This window comes from Panthera leo, chromosome E1 (assembly GCF_018350215.1).
Source record: "Panthera leo isolate Ple1 chromosome E1, P.leo_Ple1_pat1.1, whole genome shotgun sequence".
NCBI classification, from domain to species: Eukaryota; Metazoa; Chordata; class Mammalia; order Carnivora; family Felidae; genus Panthera; species Panthera leo.
In genome coordinates this window covers 14,636,186-14,660,278 of record NC_056692.1, presented here as the reverse complement: position 1 = coordinate 14,660,278, position 24,093 = coordinate 14,636,186, and the positions used below count along the sequence as shown (strand labels likewise).

At 47.5% G+C, this 24,093-nt stretch overlaps 1 protein-coding gene across 10 annotated transcripts in view; it reads right to left on the bottom strand.

Annotated features, from left to right (window-relative positions):
* Nucleotides 1–24,093, bottom strand: part of SMG6 (SMG6 nonsense mediated mRNA decay factor) — a 227,439-nt gene that overhangs the window by 19,020 nt on the left and 184,326 nt on the right. For 8 of the 10 annotated variants that reach the window (XM_042914577.1, XM_042914575.1, XM_042914576.1 and 5 more), the window contains one exon: nucleotides 3,486–3,662. In XM_042914577.1, coding sequence (XP_042770511.1) covers nucleotides 3,486–3,662 — 177 coding nt within the window. Of the gene's footprint in view, nucleotides 1–3,485; nucleotides 3,663–7,500; nucleotides 7,648–17,402; nucleotides 18,312–24,093 lie in introns of those variants that run through there. The other 2 variants (XM_042914578.1, XM_042914580.1) reach the window with 2 other exon arrangements.

Sequence of the window (24,093 nt, the reverse complement as noted above, 5' to 3'; positions counted from 1 at the left end):
CCATTCTCCTTTGCACACACTCACCAAGTCTTGCTTAGAACATATTTTCCTTTTGAAATCACCAAAGGGGAAAACAACAGAGAAAGCTGAACCACTCAATTTAGACCTAATTCCTGCTAATGATCTGATAGGAATCAATTCTGGCCAAGAGCTGTGAGTTAGGTGTGGAAGCTCCCCTGCCCCCGAGATAGCTTCAGGGAGCAGATGCTGTAGCTCAGCAGACCTTGCCCTGGTTTCTTTTTAAGACCACAGCCTGGCGGTGTGGGGGCTGCTGAGCCCCATTACAGGAATTCACATGACATGACCTTGCTCGGCTGCCCCCTTGGGTCTGGGCAGGCTAGGAGATGGCTGGCTAGCTTCAGGAGCCTCCTGCCAGGCTGGTGGAGCCTTCCCCAGGGATGGCTCCTCCCCGCCTGCAGCCTCAGCTCTCAGAAGCCCCCACTCCCCGGGTGGTCCCAGGCTCCATTCCTCACTCTCTCACTTCTGACCTTGGTCAGCAGAGAACATGCAGCTGCCCAAGACAGTGTCCTCTGAGGGACAGCATTAGCATGGGTAACACGGAGTGATTTAGTAGGAGAAGATTCCTGTGTTTCTAACTAGATGATGATAATAATGACAATGATTATGACAATAACAGCTACCATTTACTGAATGCTTATTGTTGGTCAGATAACTAGGCTAAGTGTTTTTCATGTATCAACTCATTTAATACTCATGATGGTCTGTGAAATAGGTGTCACTATCATCCCTACTTTATAAATGAGTACACTGAGGTTTAGAGAGTTAAACAGTTTGCTCAAGGTCAAAGGTAATAAGTGGTAGATCAGGGATTCAAATTCCAGTGGGACTGACTCCAAAGTATGTGCTCTTACCAACAAGGCTGGGGTCTTGAATCTAGACAGTAAGGCCAGACCAGCCCTGAATGGCTCAGGCTTCCACTAAGCCCACCCGGGACCTGTTCATTAGAGTCTTGCTCTCTCCTCTAACTGTCCATCTCAAGATGATATTCTGAAGGATTCTTTGGGCTGAAAGTGGTTGGTATAGTGTGTGGGTGCATAGGTGATGCTTTTGTCTTGGGAGCAAAATCTAGGGGTAGGAAGACAGTTTTGGTAGCATCTCTAAGGAATGGGACTCTCTTCTGCTCATGAAGAATGATGCCTGAGGAAACAAAGAATCACCGTCTCCTTCTTCCTCCCCCAACCAGCTTCAGTGATCCAATCTTTCAGTTTAGGGAGAGACGGGGGTCTCAGGATGGGGTTAGAACTGTCACTATCCAAGAAGTCTCAGGGGCCTGGGACGCTGTCCACAGTCACCATGCATCTGACGACCCACAGACTATTCATTTCTGGGAGGCCCAGGCCATGAGGAGGAAGACTCGGTCTACACATTTGCTTCCTTGTTCGTGAGGTTAACCTGGACCAGAGTCAGTGGGACAGGATGGCTAACTAACCTGTTGGGGGAACACTGCCTCTGCCTGCTCTGATCAGAGATCCACAGGGTTATCACGGGGCTTGGAGTAAGCTTGACTGAGGTCAAAAGGGGGTCAGTGAGGCTTGTCTGAGGTTCACTCAGCTCTCACAGCAAACGAGGAAGTGTGGGGTTATGAAATTACAAAGACCAGGGTAAGCAGGGTTTCCCAGGGGCCACTAACATAAAGGAACCCAGGAGGCTCGTGGGAAAAGGAAGAAGTGGGCAGCATGGTGTGGGTCATAACCTTTGTTTGGTCAATAAGCCTCAGAAGGAGAGAGAGAGTGGCACAGCCAAACTCTGGGCCTGGAGAGCTGGTCTGATCCTCCTAAGAGTGGAGGAGGCCCCCCCCTTGGCATTTACATTGTGCCCTTCTCTCCGGGCCTCACTTGAGGTGAGATTTGGTACCGGATTTGGTACTGTGGGCTCCACCAGCCAGAGGACATCTCTCACAGCAGTCCTGGATGCTGGCCTTGCTTACTTTCCACTGTCTGCCTCAGCCTTGAAGTGTGGGTGAGACAGCTGGCTGAGGCGCTGCCCCACCCATGCTTCCCTGCACAGCACCCAGGGCTTGGGTGGCATGCTCCGTCCCACCTCAAGCCTGGACACCCCGATGGCTTTAGCAACCCACCGCCTCCTCCCATACTGACAGCTCATTCTTTCCCGTTATTCCCTGCCCAGGTTTCATCTGGAGTCTGGAATCATGGGCTCAGCTTTATCCCTGGAACCACCTCTGTCCTGGAAGCTGAGCCCTGTGTCATCAGGGGTGGGGTGGGGTTCTCCAGCTATTCTAATGAAGCCAGTCCAAGACTCTGCTGCTCTGAAGACTCTGAACCAAAGGTGGCCACTCTATCACTGCTTCAGATCACAAACGACAGCTTCCAGCTGACATCTGGCTTCCCTGGCCTGTTGCTGATTTCATCCCTGCACCCCACCCTGCTCCACCAGGCGCTTGAGACTGCTGTGGGCCAAATGACTGTGTTGGCCTACGGGTGACCTGGCCTCTGGCTACAATCACTTCCGTCCCTTCTTGAAGTCCCACGTTCCTTCCCACCTAAGTCTCCTCTGTCTTTAACGCTGCAGAGGAAAAAAGGAGAGTCAACCTTCAGGCATAAGTGAGCTGTGTGTGTGTATACACCCAGACAGAGCTACCCACACCCAGACAGACAGCAGGGCAGCTGGCAGCGATAGGAAACGCATGCATGTGCCGGCATCACCACACACTCACATTTACTCAGAACCCACAGCCAGCAGGGCAGCCGGCGGCAGAGTTCTGTTTCAACTAACACACAAACCCAGCACACACAGACCTGTGACAACAATCCCCCTCAAGAAGACACATACGTGGACAGGAGGGCAACCGGTGGTGGGGCTTAGCAGGGGTGTGTACACGGTCTCGTGCGCACGCGCATACACACACACATATACACATGGTCTGGAGTGAAGCAAGGGCTACAGGAACAACCAAGGGCAAACAAACAAGAGGAGAATTCCTTAATCACATCAGGATGTGCAGGAGGGAGGGAGGGAGGGAGTGAGCGAGGGAGGGAGAGTAGGCCGGGGGAGGGGGTGATTTTCCACACGGGGCCAGCAATGTCAGCTCTTCCTGTACGTGTGCTGGAGGCTGGAGTTCAGGCCTGTGCTGCGCTGAGCTCCACACATCTATAAACTTGATCCTCAGCCTGAACCCTAACACCCCCCACCCCCAACTCCCTTTCCTAAGCCTCCCGAGCTGCACATTATTAAACTCTTTCTTTCCCTCCCTTCTCCTCCAATGCAACATTAAAAAGAAGCATCTGGAACTCGTAGCAGAGTGAGATGGAGACACTGGGGTGGGACTGGCAGGAAGGGGCACCAGCAGAGTGCACTCTTGAGAAGTTGGCTGGTCACGTCCACATCCATACTGCTGTGAGCGGTTATAAATAACCAGGGTAAGAGCAGCAGCCATGGGCAGAGCAGGGTTGGGGGCGGGGAGGGGAGCCTTCCCTCTGCCACAGCGGGCTCTCCCCGCATAGTACCTCATCTTCCAGTTGTTTTCCCTCTTGGCTTCCCATTTCCTTTCCCATGGTGTCTGGGACGGGTGCCACTGACACATATTTTCCACCCTTGAATGCCAGCAGAGGCTCTTCTTGTCCACAAAGGGCTTCCAGAAAATACTTCAGCACTGTGACCCTTTTGCAGTCGGCTGCAATAACCTACAGGGCGAGAGGGAGAGAAGCAAAACAGCATTTTCTGAAAGGGAAGATGAAGATGACAGGCACTGTTTGCTGGCAGAGGGGCACGTGACAAGTGTGTCAAAGTTACCCGACAAGGCTGTGGGGTGAACGAGCGGGAGTTTGAGTGTGTGTGAGACTGTGAAGGAGGGCCAGGGCAAGGGGGTTGAGGTCAAGGTCCTCTGGAGGAAGAGAGCACCACTACCTCTCCTAGGTCATCTCTGGGGGAGCAGACAACCCCACGATCAAGGCCCTCTGGGCTTTGCCTTTCTTCTACTGAGGTCCTGATATAAAAAAAGAATACACTAGATTCTTCTAAGTTTAGCATTTAATTGATAGAAGGAAGGAGGGAGCACAGAACACTGGCTTTCACAGAATACAGCTTCCTGGTACCCTCACGGCCACTCCATTCTCCTCCCGGCTCCCCTCTCTCTCGGTTCCCAAGAGGAGCCCTTCTAGCCTGAGTGCAAAATGAATGATGAGGGCTTTCTTGGCTGTTTCATTTCAGCTAGATCACTTCAGGCTTCCCCTGACAGGTTCCTGCTCCACCTAAGAGCTTCTCGTGCTCAAGAGACTGGGGCCAGGCAGGAAATTGTTGTCAGGAGAAGGGAGACAGGCAAAGCAGGTAGGGGGTGTTTCACCAAAGCTCTGCTCCTCCAGGGGTCCACGCCATCCTGCTCCCATGTGGCCACATCAGCACATAAGCCAGTGCTGTCAGAGAAACTGGGGCTGATTTAGCTGAAATGAAATTCAATATCTTGAGCAATCGTCAAATTTGTAAGTGTCTCAGAGGAAGTTTCCGTAGTCACTCTGTCTGGGGTCCTTCTCCTGTGAGACCACACAGGTGTGTCCTCACCTGTAAACCCGTCTGCATTGCTGGCACCCTCGCATGCCCTGCTCTTCATCTCTGGCCTCTGGGGTCCTTTCCTCCTTACTGGCAGGGCACGTACCAAGGAAGAGGAGGAGCCCTGCTTGATCTGGAGCTTGGAAACTGGTGAAGGCCATCACTGCCTCATCAGCACTAACCTTAGCCCCTGGAGAGTGCCCTCCACCGTGCTTTCCCATTCCAGACCACGAAAGGGACCTCTACGTCTGTATCACATAGTAAAGTACAAACTTGGAGACTGGCTTTGGTTGTTTGCTCCTTGTTTTACAGGTGCATATGCCCCTCACCTGGACAATAACCCCACTGGTAGCAAAGGGATACATCTTGCACTTTTTGTGCTTCTCTACCAGGGGGTGCTAAGGGCAAGTGGGGCGCACAGGAGGCTCGCAGTAAGGACCGACGGGCGCAGGGGAACATGAGGCAGGTGTGATCCAAGTCTTCCAGGACACTGTGGAGCTGAGCGCTACTGTGCCAGCTGGCTGGCCAGGGCAAGTGCAGCACGCACCAGTCAGCTGTGACTCCAACTCTGTGACTCTATCCTTTGCTGCCTCTCCCAGCCAAACCTGCTATTCTCCCTATGAGTGCCCCCTGCTCACCCTCACCAATGGCCCTGGTAGCTTTATAGGCCTGAATCTCAGGCTAAGTCTCGACCACCTCCACCTGAGAAGCTGACTTAACAGGTGCTCAGCTACCCAGCGAAAGCTTAGGAAAGGACAGCCATCTTGAACTTGGGGTGCCAGGTCCTGGACTTGGGCCAGGGCAGGTAGCCACAGGTTCCACTGCGTGTGTTTGTTCAAACATGTCATGAGAAAGGCTAGGGAATACAGAAGCAGGGGCTAAAAAGCATTAAAGAACAGAGCTGCAGTGAGTAATGGCCTGGCAGGCAGCACGCACAGTGGCCTCCCTGCATCCCCAGCCTCTCACTTGCAGAGGAAACTTCTGCATTTCCACAAGACTGCCAGTTTCCTCTCTGTGGTCTAATTTTAACCACCTTGTCGTTACAGTGTGTGTCAGCCACCTGACCCCACTATGACCTCTGACCTTATGCCCCAGCTACTGCTTGCACTATGGAGAATTATGTAATGGGTCCAGGACTTTCCTTTTCAGTGTGAGGCTGCTACCAGTGAATGGAGAGGAGGTGGGGGTTAAGGGGTGAGAGGAAGACAGAGGAAAAGCTTGCCATGGTCCTTGGCATCACCTGGATGGTAAGACGTATGCCAGGACTCTTGCTGAATATGCAGCAGAAATGTGCCCAGAAGAGCAGAGCATGTCCATGGCTGTGTGTGCCCGCTGATAGGCAGTGAGAAGAGTTCCTGCTGTTTACAGCATGGGCTTGGTGGCATGCTCAAAGGCTCAGGAAGAAAGTGTGATTAGTGGCCAAGAGGGAGAAAGGGCACATTATGGACGTGGGACTCCTGAGATGGGGATTTCCAGGGCACAGCAGGGGGGCCCCAAGGATGCAGACATCCTGAGTCTGCCTGCAGCACATCCTTAGGGGATCAGTGGAGATTGTCATTCACATGGACACAAAAGCAAAAAGGCATGTCGTGTCCGCCCCCCCCCCGCCCCCCCTTTTTGATTGTCCCTCTAATGTTTAGAAGGAACAAGGTTTCTTTGGGGATTTTGTCTGCTATGGCCAGTTAGTTCCTTCCCTAGGGCGAGGGCACTCCTGGCTGATTCTCAAAAGGGTTTCGATCCACTGGGATCTCTGAGATGCCACTAAAAGATCTAAAGAGAATTCTAGGTGTCTGCAGAGAGACAAGCTACCCAGCCTTTTGGAATTGCAAACTCCCTCCTTTGCAATCCAACTAGCAGGGAGGACAGCCAAGGTTGTGCTGTCTCCTTAGGTTTCCAAAGTGAGTGAGAAATGGGCTTCTAGCTATTTAGTAGATGGGGGAACTGAGAGAGAAAGTCTAGGGCTTGCCCAGGGGCATAGAGAAACTTCTGTCTCCAGCCTTCTGGCCTATCTGGTAAAGCATTCCACTTTAAGGCCAGAGGAATGAGCCCAGCAGAATGAGGACCACAGTTCTCTTGGTCCTGTAGTTTACAAGAGGCTTATGGGAATATTCTCCCAGACAAAGACTCCAGCACTTGAGTTGGGGAAAAAGTTTAAATGTGGTTAATAAGGGACACCGTGATGGAAGAAGCCCTTCGAACCACCCATAAAGAGCCAATTCCAAGATGCTCTTTGGCTGGCCAAGAAGGACTTCCTGGTAGGACAGGGGTTAAAGCTGGGCTCCCTGCTTGGAGAGGAAGGAGTCCAGCTGAAGTCTATGACATAATCCTCACAACAGCTCTGTTCATGAGTACATTTTTCCGTTCTATATCAATGAAAAACACAGAATGTAAGCGGCCTGTACATTGCAGCTCTGGGCAAACTCTAGATTCTCTAGAGGAGACAGAGCTGGGCAGGGGAGGCCTCCGTCATGGGCTGTTAACAGGCTAGAGGTAAGTAAAAGGGCTGCTGGCCAGGGACTACCCCAGGGAACCTGGGACCCAGCACCTTCTCAGTAGCAGTTCTGGCCCTTCTGGAGGGAGACTCACTGTGTGGGAGATTACCAGGAACTCCAACACTGATGGACAAAGTGTCTCACACAAATCACTCTAGTCAGCTTTGAAAAGAAAACTGGGGTTTTAGGTCAGGGAAGAGCTAAAAGAAAGGCGCCCAGAGAAAGCCCCTTTCCGTTCCCCTGAAAACCATCTGAGGCAGCGTGCCCCACCAGTGGGAACTGAAACCTCTAGCTTCAGGGCTCCGGTTATCACTGGATCAGGTCCACACGCAAAGAGCCAAGCAGAAAGGAGGACTGAAAGCAAGATGTGGCAAGGCCACACAGGAGTCTGTCCTGTCACAGGCTCAGTTCCTTAGAGGTATAATGAGAGCATGCATGGGGTAAGTGGAGCTTGGAGCTATATGGAAAGTTAGGTCTTGTGGAAAGCAGGAAGAAACCTCTAGGTCAAGAGAGAAGAGGGAAGGCAGACCGAGCTACTGGTCTGGGGTACCTTAGGTGGGGTTGATAAGCAAGGAGTGGAGTGTTCTACAGCCACTTGGCAGGAGACAAGCCCGGCCTGGGCAGAGATGCCCTGGAAGGAACAGAAAAAGAGATCTGTCTTATGGACTGTGGGGGAGGGCGACAGACAGAGAAAAGGAACTGAGCACCAGGTACCACAGACTGACTGATGTCCTCTGAGTTACAAGACTCAACACCTCAGAGCTGCCACAGAGAAGGGAGAACACTCCTCCCTTCCCTGCGCCCGTGTAGCCAAGAGAGCTCTGAGAACCAGGCCTCTGGATGCAAGTTCTAGGGAATGAGGCACTCACTCCATCTTTATTGGGGTCCCTGTTATCTCCAAACGGGCCTCTTGGAAGGCACAAGCACAACAGGGGCTGGTTTGATTTTGTAGTTTCTTTTTTCTGAACTCTTGGTTTGGGGGAACCAGAATTTAAACCTGTACTATCGGCCAGTTCTCTATTTTTTTCTGGTCTTAAAAAGTCCTGCTTGCTACTGCTCCTCTGGTTAAAGAGAAAAAATCACATGGGTTTTCCTCTACAAACTGAAGTTTACAGGTTGTTTTTCTTGTTTCTCTAAATGGAGCCAATTATTCTCACATTTGTTGAAACCTTCAATCAAATTTTATAGCTTGTTAATTTTACAGAATGTCCTTAGAGCAAATAAGATGCAGACAGAAAGTGAAGTCTTGCGGAGATTATTAAGAAAGCTTAAAATAGCCTGCAAATCCACCACCAAGGCTGGTGAATATAGGCTGTTTGGCTGGCTTCTGAGGTCAATTAGCAATGGGTTAATTATCATCTTTAATAAGCCAAGCCTACAGATTGGCTACAAGAAGCTAAAGTCAGACTGAAGTGTTTTCACAAACTGGGAACCTCTGGTTATTCACGACTCACCCTCACAGGAGACTACAGGGTGGGAAGGACAATTCTGTAGTGGCCAAGGGTGGGTCAGCCTACAAAGAGGCCTGCCAATGAAAGTTCAGACACAGGGAATCCTCTGGAGCTGGGAGGACAGAGGAAGTGGTTCATTCACATTCCTAGAGGGAGGGGTTTCCAGGCAGGGAGCGGACTCCAGAGGCAGGAGGGAGCTGGCCATAAGGACGCACATTCACTCTGAAGACACAGGGAGTAGCTTACGATGGGGAGACAGACATTCGCAGCCTACCTGAAATCCGAGTGAATTGGTACTGGACTATGAGAGATGGTGGCGGGTCAGAGGGGAAAGAAAGGAAGAACCTGTGCAGGTGCTGAATGACAAAGGGGACAGAGGGAGAAGAGGCACAGGTCCCTGTGCTAGACACATAACCTGAAAACCCCTGGGCACACTGTCAAGGGAATCACTCAGCACTTCACCATTTCCCTATCCCTGCTGCAACGGGGCCCCATTTCTATGCAACGCAGCTAAATGCAGGCCTCTCCTGCAGTCACTTTCGATCCCAATGTCCAGACCCAGCACTCCTTAGTCCTATATGGTTAGTCTGTGTTAGTTGAGAGGTCAATGAATCACAAAATGAGATGTTAACATCGTCGACCAGCCCACAGCAGTCACCCCATTCCACATGTCTGGTCCCAACAGCTGTGTTTTTTTCACAGTGGAGGCAATGGGGGGCGCTACCCATCAGCTGACAACACGCAGATGCCTGTTCAGAGTGGTATGGCAGCCGCTCGCCACACCCACCTCTACTGTGTGTGTGTGTGTGTGTGTGTGTGTGTGTGCGCGCGCGCGCGCGTGCGTGTACTTGCACCCCTGCACTGCCCTGAAGTCTCCTAGAGAGGGATGGGTGGGAACTGGAAAATGGTTAGGTAGAAGACTTCAGGGACAGGGAAGAGGCTACCCTAATAGTCTTACTGTATATTCCAAAAGGTGCAGGTACCTGGCTACTGGGAGGGAGATTATGTTCACCCTGGAGGGAGAGTCGAGGGAACAGAATTGTGGAGCATACCCTGGCACTGAGAAGGTAAGTACAGTAGAAACAATGGGTCCATTCTGGAAAGAGGCAAGTTGAGGCAATAAACGGGGTTGATCGAGAGCCTGGGCTTCACAGTCAGAGAGACCTGAGAGACTGGTCTTAACTACGACTTCCTAGCTGTGTGTCTACAGACAAGTTACTTAGCCTCTCTGAGCCTCTGTTTGCTCAAGTTGTTCTGAGGTTTAAAAGAGATAATGCATTATCAAACATTCAGCAAGATGCCCGGGCCAAGTGCTCAATTAATGAATGGCTGTTCTTTTTTCTTCTTCCTTGCTGCCTCACTCTGCTCAGACATGCGTGGAAGCCAGACTCAGAGGTAATGAAGAAGGAAACATGGGGCTGGCACTCCTCTGGAATGTTCACCTGGCTGTTGAGGCTGCTGGAATATCTTACTCAGAACTAAGGTGCTGGATCCAGGCTGCTGGGTAGGCCACTTGGTGGAAGCAAGGCCTGGCCTCTCTCTAGCTGTCCCTCCTCCTAATCTCCACAGAGATTCTTAGGCCTAACCATAGACACGCATTCTGTGGGACTCTAGAGAGGCCTCAAGGACCTGGGCTTTAGGATAAACACACACAACAGAACTAAAATCCTGTACTGAATATCAAGATTGCCTTGTCCATCTAGCTACTTCATACTGGGGTTGTGTGGTGGCTTTGTCTTTTTAGCACTATCCTCCTTAAATGAGACCCAGCTGGATCCTTGCTCCAGGTTCCTCAATACAAAAGAAATGATGAGAAAATCCCCAATGTGGCATTTTCTACCCACCTGAATTTCCTGAGCTTGGAATTCTGAGCAAAGCCAGAGAGAGGAGTCTGGATTTTCCTGTGTAAAGTACAGCTTGCTCTTCTCCAACGGTTCCCTCGTGGAAAGAAACTATTCTTTTCTAGAGCTCTGAGCTCCGGCTGTACGAGCAAGGTGCATTCTCAACATGAGCCCGTTGCAGAGAGCAAACTATAGGCAGCAGTAGCTTGGGCTGCAGTCCAATCCGCTTCCCCTGCAGAGTGCTCTGAGAGCAGCCACCCACATCGGCAGGAGTCAGGGGCGGATACTGGCACTGCCAACACAAGCCTTTCAGGTCTGGCTGGCTTCAGCTGGTCTGAAACCTGGAACACAGGCGCTGGGGCCCTCACTTACTGAACCAGCAGGGGAGGCTACAAGCTCAGCCCCTGGGGATGAAAGTCCTCATGCCTGTCTCAGTCTGCAAATACCCGCATGCAGTCTGTTTCTACACTGCCAGTTAGTTCTGGGCTAGGAGCACTTATCTTGGGCTCCAGTTACGCTGAGCTACATTCTTATTTGCTTCCAGATGGCCAGGATCAGGAGACCACCCTTTAGGTTTGTGTTCAGGTTCCTTCACCAAATTTGTTCTTAGTTTTATTTTACGTGTGTGGGGGAGAATACCCTCTCTGAGATATCTGCAGCACTCGACACACTTAGTCAACAGTCAATTCAACAAATATTTTCTAAATGCCTACTGTGTGCATTAGGCACTGTTCCAGGCCCTGAGGATTCAGTAGAAAACAAAGTCCCCGGTGGCTCCAGTGGGTGGCGGGTCACATTCAGATCAGGTATATGGAAGACTCTCTGCCTCTGTCCTAAGAGAGAAATCCGTCACCCTGGCCTTATGACCTGCAGCACGCAGGGTGGCAGAATCCTCATTCCTCTTCCCTCAAGGAGGAGGAAGAAACAGCCCCAGGAGACCTGGCACAGCGTTCCTTTATCCCTTTTAGGTGACGGGTCCTCAGGAAGTCAGGATGGAGAATTAATTCCCTCGGGCTCAGCCTCACTACTAGATGAAATCCCGATCTCTCTTAACGCTTTCCCTGACTTGTCTGAGCCCTCTGCCACCCACCGTCCCCTCCCCACTGTGTATCACCACTCTCCCTTCTTGCTATTATTCCCTAATCCTCAATTCAAGGCCCCAGGCCACCCTGTTTGATATCCCCCCACATGCTGTTGGCTCCCTTTTGCACCTCTGAGGCTTTGCTGTTATTCAATCAGTTCATTCCCTCGTCTTCCTTTATGTTTGATACAAAGTCTTTCTTAAGAAGTCTTACTCAATGTGCCAGCCCACTGCCCACAAATTTTTCCTAAGGCTCTACTATGTGTTAGACATTTTGGGCACATAAGGGAGAACAAGGCAGACGCCATCCTTGACCTCACAGAACTTTCAACTAGAGAGGGATTCCACAGCAACCTATGCTAACTCTCCCAAGTCCACAGGTGGTCCCTTCAGCACCTGTAGCCTAGGCCAACGCTTCATTCACCTTCTCTGACCTCACTAGAAGCCCTCAGCATGTGTACTGCTTCCACGAAGAGTCGCCTTTCAGAGCCACGCTGCTACAACCGGAACCTCCTCCATATCATCTCCCAGTGATCCAACCCTTTCCTGAATATTTCAAGTGGGGAGGATTCAAGACTGTGGATTTAAAACCATCAAATGCTTAAGAAACGTGGGAGTAATTTTTATTGTTACCTACTTAATGGATTTCTTTGTTTTTCCTGTTATCTTCCAGTATTGACCACGCTGTATGAGAGGTCTGTTACTATTCTGACTCTACAAGGGGGTTCATTTTCTACCAGGGAGCCCATTCCATTTTTGGACTTTTCTAATTGGTAGAAACGTCTATCTCTTTTAAGCCCAAATTTGCCTCCTGGTGCTTCTAATTCTGTTCCCGGGGGCCACATAAAAACCCCCAAGTTCTGCTTCTACCTGACTGGCCTCGGATGGTTTGAAGTCGATTGTATTATACCTTCCCTAGGCTGAACAGCCCCACTTCCTTCAACTGCTCCTCACTTCAACTGTCTCAACATCCTGCTTATTCTTTCACCAAGACTTTCACTGAGACTAATGTGTCTCTGAGAGCGAGTGCCCACGTGTGAGCCGGCAGCTGAGAACAGACGGAACATCTCCTCCTTGTTCCATTCTGGATACCTCCGTCCTATGAATTGAGGCCAAAACTGTACTGGTTTTCTTGTTCACCACCTTGTACTAAGGACACATTGTGAGCTTTTTAATCAACAAATCCCCAAAGTGTTTCCACATAAATGGCTAAATAATCTCTCCCCCGACTAAGTGCAAGCTCTCCACTGTTCCCTTTTAAACATTCCTTCACTGAGGCCTCCCCATGCTATAAAAAAAAAACCTGTTTACTTACGATTGTGCTGCGTGCTACTTGCTATGTGCAGCTGACTTTTTGGATAAGGTAGGATTCTACCTTTATTCCTAGTTGATTTCATCTTGTTATTTACTTCTTTCATTGTAACCTATCAAGTTTTATTTGGATCCTACATTTGTCACCTGAGAATGTGTTCCCTCTCAAATTCATGACATCTACAAATCTGATCTGTTGATTTGTTAATGCTTCTCAGTATCTTTCTCCCATCAGTCTGTCCTGTTTTCTCCCCTAAGTAAGATTCTTGAAGGTAGGCACCATAATTTGTATACACACACACACACACACACACACACACACACACACACACACACGTGTATTTAAAGAAAAATCTATCTGTAGCATCTAACACACACTGAGTACGTGGATAGTGTGGATGACATGATCACAGAGGGGAGACAGCCACACTGTACAGTATGTGAATCATACTCTGTTTTGTGCAACACAGACACCCTGGATAAACTCAGAGATGCTACTCTCTGCTTTGGACAGTGCTCCCCGTGGAGGTTTGGGCTCAATAAAACACAGGTACTCTCTTTTGACAGGTTGCCTACTGAGTTTTGGGTTTGAAATAAGATACCACAACAAGCCAAGCTCTGGGCACGTTTTGCCTTGTCTTAACTAGAACTGTTGCCCCTGGACAGGGTATAACACACCTCAGCAAGGGGTAAGACCTAAGTTCTTCAAAGCACCAATGTGGTGCTCTGAGAAAAAAAACTGCAGCCATATCTCAAGAATCCTCATGGCATATTAAAAATATGGCACACAGAAATTCTGAGATTAGGGCTGAGGTAGAAGGCTGCTTTAAGTTGTATTTTCAGATTCTACACCCAGAGTCCTGAATCTTATACGTGGCCCATGCCTCAAGCTTGGCTAACTAAAGCTAACTAACTAAAGTCCATCCATAGTTTGAGATAAGGTGTAAGTAAGGTAAATGTCTGGGATGCAAAAGAAATGCAATAAATATCAGTTTCCTTTTCTATACCTCTAAACACTAAAAAGCATTTTTTTTGAGAGACAGAGAGAACGCAAGTGAGTGAGGGTCAGAGAGAGAGAGGGAAAGTGAGAGAAAGAGGGAGAAGTGGGGCTCACCCGAAGCAGGGCTAGAGCTCACTTGATGTGAGACTCGAACTCATGAACTGTGAGATCATGACCTGAGGTGGTCAGACCCTTAACCAACTGAGCCACCCAGGCACCCAACACTAAAAGCATTTTTATTTATTTATTTATTTATTTATTTATTTATTTAATGTTTATTTATTTTTGAGACAGAGAGAGACAGAGCGTGAACGGGGGAGGGTCAGAGAGAGAGGGAGACACAGAATCCGAAGCAGGCTCCAGGCGCTGAGCTGTCAGCACAGAGCCTGATGCGGGGCTCGAACCCACGAACCGTGAGATCGTGACCTGAGCCGAAGTCGGACGCCCAACCGACTGAGCCACCCAGGCGCCCCTAAAAGCATTTTTAAAAACCACCTGCATCTTGGGCGCCTGGGTGGCTCAGTCGGTTAAGGGTCTGACTAGCTCAGGTCATGATCCTGCAGTTTGTGGGTTCGAGCCCTGTGTTGGGCTCTGTGCTGATAGCCCAGAGCCTGGAACGTGCTTCGGATCCTATGTCTCCCTCTCTCTGCCCCTCCCCAGCTCTTGCTCTCTCTCTCAAAAATAAACATTAAAAAAAAAAAACAAAAACAAACCCAAAAACAAAACAACCACCTGCATCAAAATCACATAGTGAGTCTGTTAAAAATGCATATTCCTGGATTCCACTTTGCACTAAATTAGTGTTTCTAGGGATAGGGGCTTGGAACGTGTACTCTAAATAAGTGAACACTGAAGTTTGAGAGTCAGTGCTTTAAAGGGTGGAAGACTACAGGAAGTCCCCGTGGACCGTGAGATCATGACCTGAGCCAGAGTCGAGTTGGATGCTTAACTGACCGAGCCTCCAGGTGTCCTGGAAGCAGTTGTTGTTGTTGTTATTGTTATTATTTAAAGGTTCTACTTTCAAGTAATCTCTACACTCACAATCCCAGGATCAAGAGCTGCATGCTCCTCCGACTGAGCCAGCCAGGTGACTCTGAAGCAGCTACTATTACATTCAGGTACTGATTATAGAGAAGAAACTGAAACTTGAGTAAATTAAAATGAGATGTGAAGCCAGATGAAAGGAGTTCCTAGCCTTGTGTTCATGCCACCTCACCAGAGCCACTTCCTGGGACAGCTTTATGCCACAGGGCTTTAGCCATAACGACAAAATCCGCTGCGTGCTTCCTTCACCCTGACAGCTACAGCTAACGCTTAGTGAACGGCTGCTACATGCCAGGCACCGTGCCAGATACGGTCCATACACAACTCCTCTAATCCCCACGGCCCCATGAAGCAGGTGCTGTCATCATCTCAATTTTACAGACGAGGAAACCAAGGCACAGAGAAGTAACTTGCTCAAGGCTATACAACTAGTAAATGGAGGAGCTAAAATGTGCCTCTGCTCTTTTTTTGTAATCAAGGTTTTAATTTTAATTACCCTATAGTTAACACACAGTGTTACATTAGTTTAGGTGTATAGTACAGTAATTCAACAACACCGTGTATGTTATTCAGGGCTCCTCATGGTAAGTGTACTCTTTAATCCCCATCCCCTATTTGCTCCGCACCCACCCGTGTGCCTCTGCTCGTAACCAGTGTTCCAACTGCCCGCAGCTCTCCATGAACCCAGAAGGTTTACCTGTGCTTCAGGCAGAGATTCTCACAATCCCCGCAAGGGGAAAAGTCTGATTTCGTACAGAAACTCAAAGCGGGCAGTCTCTTGACGCTCACTGCTTGAAGACTGACCTCCTTTGGGCGAGGCACTCTTCCCACAGGCGGCTGACATGGCATGAGTCTGGGGAGAGCAGGGTCTAGAGGAAAGTTCACTTCATGCTTTCCTAACTCATGTGATCTTGGCTAACTTACTGAACCTTGTTTGCAAAATGCAGATGATTCTGAAGGTCTCTTTCCATTCTTAAACGTTTCTATGATTCTGGGCAGTCATCTTGGAAAGGAGGAGAGGAAAGACAGTTCTGCCACTGACCTTGATGCTGGAGTTCAGCTCTGTCACAGGGGTCAGTGCCAAGAGTTGGGCTTGGCCTTCTCAGAAGGGCTGAAGCTTCAGAATCTGAACTAACAGTGAGAGGCTAGAGACAACTCATGATGGAAAAAGGTGGTATCGGCTCTTCTCATATGATAAGCCACTCAGGAAGACTTGGAGGGTTTTATGGAATCATTAGCACAGAGCTCCCCCCTGGCCACAGAGCAGAGGAAGAAACAGCAGACCAGTTTATAAAGCTCCAGAGCGGAAAATTTCTGTTGGTGTCCAAACTAAGTTTTTGGCTTTCTGTGAAGTTTGGAAAGACTCATACTGATGTTTTAATCACCTGTTTAGTGTTCTGAAGACTCTTGTCGGCGGCCTCACTGAGCTTTTGCTCCAGCAGGCAGTGGGGAGCTGCTGGCTCACACACCGTCATCTTTTTGTGAGCCATTTCTTTCCCATGGCTATCTCCGACACCCTGTAGCTCTCTCCAGGCCACTTGGAGGGTATGAGCCAAAACTACGAGCCTCCCCACGGGAGGCGGAGGGCAAGCTTTCTGGCTAACTTCTCGCCAGATCCAAAGCCAAGAAGGGCCCTTTAAGAAAAGTCAAGGGGCAAAGAGGTAAGAAGTGGTCTCTGGAGATCAGAATACAAACTCGGGGTAGGGCACATTCTAGAAGCAAAAAACTCATGAGCATGCAAGAAACCCATCAGGGAGGTTCAGGGTAGCAACATGTAGAACAAGTCAGCATTTTACTTCCTCTGCAATTTTCACTGCCCACAGCTTCCCAGTGGCTGAAATATCCCATTGTACTGGGAAAGCTGCGGTGGAAATGAACTGGTAACTGCTGGTTGCCAGGCATTATGTTATTTCATTTGACTATCACAGTAATCCTTTGAGACAGAAAGAGGAAGAGGAAACTGAAGCTCAGAGGAAACGAACATCTAGTAAGTGGTGAAGCTGGGATTTGAACCCAGATTCGTGTTATTCCAAAGTCTGTGTTCATTATACTTTGTAGCCTCTTAGAAGGAAATGGTACTTTTGGGGAAGAGGACTTAAGTTCAAGCCCTTTTCACTAAGGGATGCCTCCCACCCCCAGCCCCGCTCAGCAGCAACCCAAAGGCCCAACCCCAGGACAAAATAAACAGTTCTGATGAGGCTGCATTCAGATGAACACAAACCAAACAGATGCTTGGCTAAGCCATAGGCAAGAACAAAGGTAATGAAATTTAACATTTCTCAGCATACCCGTCTTAAAAGGAGTTATATCCTTCAGATTAATTTCATTTCTCTGGACACAGTAGGGGCAAGACCTTAGCCAATCAGTTGATGAAATGAATGGATATGGGAAACTAGTCACTGCTGGGTGCCAACTTAAGACCTACATATGAGTGTCCCCAAGTTCTCTGCAGTACACAGTCTTGAACTCTGGATGTACCGTAAAGAGGCAAGTCCACCAGGGAGCATGGGGACAAGAAAAAGGAAATCAAAGTCGTCTCCTTCCACCTGGCATCCCAAGGCTCCACAAATCCATTAGCCTGAGACACTTTTACTGTGCAAGCAACAGGGTGTGTTGTTCATCTGGCAGCTCTTGGTCTTGGAGCAAGACGTGAAGGCAGAGAAGAGAAAGAACAATAATTTGGTTCTCAGTAGAAAGATCAGGCTTAGGGAGGAGATGCTGATTTCTGCCTGAGTTCTCAGGGAGTAGCTCCCTGCCACAGAATTTTGTCTTTCCTTGCCTTCTCTCTTCTTTTCGGGGGAAGCTTCCTCAACTGTCTGCTCTCTCTGGCTAAGAGTTAACTTCCCTTTGTCTAGCCAGGACGCTGCACACATGCCATTGTTCCCTGCCCCATTATGCCTGAGTTCAGGCAGAGAAGCCGCCAACATGGCTTTCAGCAGAGGAAGGGAAGGGGTCTCTCAAGGGAACTCTGCTTACCGAGGAAAGAGAGACTCCTATAGTGGCAAATGGCACAGACTGCCCTTCCTCAGTGACCTCAGAGGAACTGACTTACAAAGGGTACAGTTAGAGGGGGACAGAGAAGGAAGGGAAAAGAGAGGGAGACCATGATCAGAGAGGTTTTACGTCCCACAGGAATAACTGTGAGGATGAGGAAAAGGCTGTCTTGTCATGAGGGCAAAATTAACCAGACCCATCTGATTAGGACAGAGGGAAGGAGGGTGCTGGGATAATGAATGGGGGCAGAAGCTTACAGACCATTGCATGCATGAAGGGATGTAGGAGAAAAGTGTTCCAAAGCTGATGACAAGGCAGACAGGAAACTTACATGTCCTTGCTGACAGGAAAGAAATAGTGAAATTCTGGGTCTCCTCTCATCTGCAGGATTTCTACTAGGCGTCTGAAGTTCACCCTCTTCCCAAGGATGTGCTGACAGCTGGGAATACTGCCCTTCAGGTCAGGCAGGGCAGGGGTCTAGACCTCTCCAGGAGTTCACAAAGAGGTTCAGTAAGGACTCAAACCACGATCCAAAACACAAATGGGACTGCCATTTCCTGTTGGGTTTCCATGCTGTAAAAAAGTGGGGGAGAAATGCCAACTACAAAGTGCTCTGTCTTCTGTGGAAAATGGAGTATGCAATGTATCCGGCTCCAGGTTCTGACTTGTAAATCTAAGTGAGAACTAGTTGCTAGCTGCTAGAGGATTATATTGTTAAAGAGATATTCCACCACCCAACCTGCCAGCCTCTCTGCTCACTGTCCATGGACTTCTAAAGAGCTGATGACAAAGTTGTCTTGGACCTCTGTAGGAAGGGCAGCCTTGGGCTTTGGCAGCTCCTTCTGGACCCCAGTTCACTGTCCTGTGTTCTTAAACAGCTCTGATGGAACAAGCCATCTGTGAGGGTTATTTAGCTTGGAACTGGAAGAGGGTGAGGATGTGGAAAAAATAAACTGAGCAGCCAAAGGATGGGGCCAGAGAGAGAGAGAGAGAAAGGCAGGTGGCATGTTCGTGAGACTATGTGCCAGGGCTGACAGTGGGGTGGGATTGCAGAAAGGAATGGTGCCGGAAGGGGGCCAGTATGGGAAGCTCTGGAACACCCAGGACAGCATGATTTTCTTTTCAGAGTGTTTTGTTGTTCTCTGAAGGGCTCACATACCCTCACTTGAGGGTTACCATTATAGGAGGGTCCTGGGATAACACAAGTGTAAGCACACCTGCCTTGCCTTCTGAATCCTGCCTAATTTTGCACTGGGCCTGAATCCTAGCTTCAAAGGTAAATCCAACAGGTTTTCTACATCCAAAGCCACAAGATAATGGCAACGGCTGAAAGGGTAGAAAACGGAGACGGTGGAAGGTCTGAGGAAATCTTTATGAATTACAGAAAACAGCAACAGAGACTGCAGGATGATCTGGAAGAGATATGGGAATCTGGTGTGGGACTAAACTGTAACCGGTTATTCGTTTAGAGTCTTCTTAACTGCCTCTCCACTCACTATGAAGAACATATAAATCGAGAGACTTTTATTTTCAAAATCTAGACATTTTCACTTATAATATCTCATTTAATTCTTAATGAGCTATCATGATGGGACAGACTACTTTCACCCCCTATTTTATAGAGAGTAAACTTAAGCCCAGACAAAATAAATAACTTACATGGAGTTTTCTTATGACCAAAACAGAACAGAATGAAGACTGTGACTTCCATCTAATTCAGGGAGACTTATTTTTCTGCAGGTCGTTCTGGCAAAACAACACTGGACTTGATGGTATCTCACCTGACCCATTTCTGATCACCAAGCCTATGTAGTATATCCTCATAGGATTTGCAAAAGAGTCCAAAAAGCTGCTGTCAGAATATATTTCCGGTTCTTTACTAAATAACTCCAAGTCATTGGACTAAGAACAGGCTTGGAGGTAGCAAGCCAGTAACTATGAATGCTGCGTATCCTACTTCTAAAGCACATACACAGAAAGACATGCAAACAATCACAGACTGCAGCTGACCCTTGAACGACACAGGTTTGAATTGCGTGGAGTCCACTTATATGCAGGTTTTTCTGATAAATACAGTATAATACTGTATTTTCTCTTCCTTATTTTTTTTCCCTTATTTCAAGTTTTTATTTAAATTCTAGTTAGTTAACATATATGGTATATATGGTTCCTTATGATTTTCTTAACATTTTCTTCTCTAGCTTACTTTATTGTCAGAATACAATATAGAATACACACAACATACAAAATATGTGTTAATCGACTGTTTATATTACTGGTAAGGCTTCTGATCAACAGTGGGCTATTAGTAAAGTTTGGGGGGGAACCAAGATTTTTTCTTTTTTAATGTTTGTTTATTTTTGAGAAAGAGAGCATAAGCAGGGAGGGGCAGAGAGAGAGGAGACACAGAATCTGAAGCAGGCTCCAGGCTCTGAGCTGTCAGCACAGAGCCTGACGCAGGGCTCGAGCCCACAAACCGTGAGATCATGACCTGAGCCAAAGTCAGACGCTTAGCCAACTGAGCCAACCAGGCGCCCCTGGGGAGCCAAGTTTTATGCATATTTTCAACTGTGCAGGGGGTCGGCAGCCCTAAGGCCTGTGTTGTTCAGTGGTCAACTGAACTTTGTGGTACAGTTTCACTGCTTCACACTGGTAAGACAGACAAAATTTCTGTACCAGCGTGTAGTAGGGAAGCCCCACACAGCCTCAACTTTTTTAAAACTGACAATACAGAATTAAAAGCTATCAATGAATTCTGCTATTTAGACTAAAGCCACTCTTGCTGCTGACAAAGCAGAAGAGAAGCTCAATGAGAGCATCTTCTAGGAGGCACTGAAGATATGGTGGCATCTCGGCTTCCAAAGTGGCTTCTTCCACTGAAGATACGGTGGCACCTACAGGCCAAACTGAAGCTGCTTAGTGATGTGTAAACACATGGCACATGGTAAAAACAAACAAATAGTACAAAAGGCTGAATTTTAAAAACAAAATCTTCTCATTCTGATTTCTAGACCCTCTGTTCCCCAGCCCTGTGCCAGCTTCTGTCGTGTCCCTCAGAGATATATGCATACACTGCCATACATGATGAACTGTGGGCTCTCCCTATACTTCTTATAAATGTATTTATATAAATGGTTATGCACTTTGCCATTTTTAAAAACTTAACAGCATATCTTAGAGATCATCAACATCATTTGTGAAACACATTTCATACCAAATGCTAAAGATCATCAACAATAAAGTTCTGGAACACATCCAGAAAACTTAACGTGTTTATTGCAACAGAGTTTCTCTGTGTTGGGAGGACTAAAAAACCTAGAAAAGGAAGCAAAACAAAGCAGACTGGAGAAAATAGCTGTTTGTTAGTCAAGTCCATCAGGTCTGGGAGTGGTCAGTAACAAGAGACCCCACAACCCGGCATGGTCTCAAATGACAAAGAGGTTGGGCAAAAGAAGCTGCATTTACATATCACAAAAGATTATGAAGTGTATATATGTGCTCTAGTCTGCATGCTGCCCAGAAACAGTGCTATTTCTGAAGCACACACATAGACATGCAAACAATCAAACTATAATCCTTGAAAAATACAGGTTTGAGCAACATAGGTCCACTTATATGCAGATTTTTTCTAATAAATACAGTATACAGTACTGTAAGTGTACTTTCTCTTCCCTTATGATTTTTTTTTTTAAGTTCATTTATTTTGAGAGAGAGAGAGAGCAAGCAAGTGAGCATGCAAGTAGGGGAGGGGCAGAGAGAGGATTTCAAACAGGCTCCATGGTCAGGGCAGAGCCCAACACAGGGCTCGAACTCACAAACCGCCAAATCATGAGCTAAGCTGAAACAGAGTCGGACATTTAAACGAAGAGTTGGACATTTAAACGTTTAAATGACCGAGCCACCCAGGTGCCCCTGATTTTCTCTAGCTTACTTTACCAGAGTAAATCAACATCAGGAGGGTCTTCATCAAATGTGAAGGCCAGAAACAAACACTGTAACATTTTTTACTGAAACAGTAAATTGTGTTAATTTCATCTCTAAGTGTAACCCAGATGTTATGGCAAGAGGCACTTGTACATCTGAAGGCTCAGGCATCGCCTGCAAGTGCTAGTCTCAGTTAGGGACAATACACAGCTACTACTGAACAGAAAGTAAGATATTTGAGGTGTTTCAGGCTGGTCTCACAGTCTGAGGTTCTACTGTGTAAAAGTACCCTCTACTAGGGCAGGGTGTAACTTTTTGCTACATTTTAAGATATTCCACTGAATTCATTCAATACATATTAATTAAGTACCTGCTATGTGTGCCAGCCTTATTCAAGACATAAGGAATAGAGCAACGAATAAAACAATATTCCTGCTGTCCGTAAAGCTTACCGTTCTTGCGAGACCAAGAAACAAATAAGCAAATAAACACAGGACAAGTGGGAAGTCCTATGGAAAAAATTAAGTAGGGGAAGAGGGCCAGAGAGTAACAGGGTGGGGAGAGGACTGCTATTTTATAGAAGATGAACAGGGAAAGGCTTCCGGAAAAAGTGCCATTAGAGCAGACGTGAAGGGGTGAGCCACTAGGCAGAGACAGCCTTAGAAGGGCTTGCCAGCCACACAGGGTAAAGAGAGAACAGGCTCTTCTAGCCCAGCTGTGTGAGAGAGGAGAGGCCTTTGTGAGTTTATGCAACTTGCACGCCCTCCATGCAGTTTCTGGACAGTTTCCATCACAGATGAGAGTTTTATGTTGAATTTTAAGTTGACCACAAATATTTAACTTCCCTGGACCACAAATGCAGTATCTTCTCTGCGGTTTAGCTGGCACCAAGCACATATTTATGAATCTCTATATGTCTGCCTGTTATTTAAATTTCTTATAGAAGTGCCAAGGTTTTTAGTTGTGATTTACCCCCTCTCACTCTGTATTACTGAATGTGAGCCCTAATCAGGCCTAATTCTTGGAGAAAGAAGATATCTTTACAATTGAAGTATAGGGTCTTCCTAGTTAAATATCCTATTACTGCTTTCCTCGACAAAAAACATCACTGGAGGGTCAGTTCTGAGTTCTTGTATTTGAATTACAATGTAAAAATTAAAAAACTTCTGTGTTTTCCCCCACTAGAGGATAAAAAACAAAACTTAGTAACTATCTACATACTCTTCCTACATTAAAAAGCAACATGAATAAACAAAAGAAGCCAGGTGTAATGAGCTCCAAGCTTCTAGATGTACGTCCTTATTTACATACCAATTCCTAAGAATTATAACCAGTTCAAGAGTTACAGAGTGACTTTTCTCCCCAGCTGCATCTCCACTAGCTGGCTTGGGCAAGGGCTCTGGCTTCGCAAGAACGCAGAATTCTGGGTTATCCCTCATCCCAGGGCCAGTGTCTTTTACCCAGCTGGCAAGAGATCCATGCAGGATCAAATAAAGGCACACAGGCAGATCATCTGAAACTCTTGAGTTTCAAAACAACCATTCCTACCCCATTCTGGATACCTGACATTGCCTTCGTCTTTTTCAGTGCAGCTTACTGAATCTTTGGGCTACTCACATGCAGGCCAAGAGACTTGGATCCCAACACAGAAAGACTTAAGAGACATCTTCATGAACCACTGGATTGTTTCTTCCTGCATTTTACAGGAGTAGTACAGCTACTTGCTATGAAGTATTAGGTCACACACACACATAAATACATGCAAGTACGTTTTAAGAACAATGCTCACCTTAATAAAATGAACATGACTTTTAAAGTCTTCAGCTTGGAAGGCCAAAAACTTATTAAAAAACAAAACAAAACTAGCACTGGCTTGTAATTAGAATGGCTTTAAGCACATGCTTCTAAATATTTTGTCCATCCTTCCAGTTTTCCACTGACATGCATATATCAGACCTAGGCAATCACATACCAGAAAGTATAAGGAATTTTCTGCAAGACAAAATGCAGATGGGACTGGAATGTAGAAAAGCATAACTGATGTTCAGTCCTCTGCCTGTTTGATAAGTACGGAGATGAGACCTTGGCAGCAGTGCCCTGTTAAATGCCCTCATCTTGGAGCAACTAGGACAAGAGCCAAGATAGGTCATGGTACACTTAGAAGGGCACAACTGGATCCTACCAGGGTATCAGAAGAACTTAGCAGTTGCTGGCTTATAACTGGGTGTGGGTGCCCACGTGAGGCAGAAGAAAGACAAAGCTGAGGTTGGCTTCTTTCTAAAAGAGGCCAACAAACCAAAACAAGAACGCTAAGTTAAGAGACCTTGTCTACAGAAAACAAGGGTTTTTTGCTCTCAGCTATAACTATCTCTGCCTCTAGTTTCCCTTCTCTACTCCACCAGAAAATGTTTCTCTTTATCTGTACCTGAAA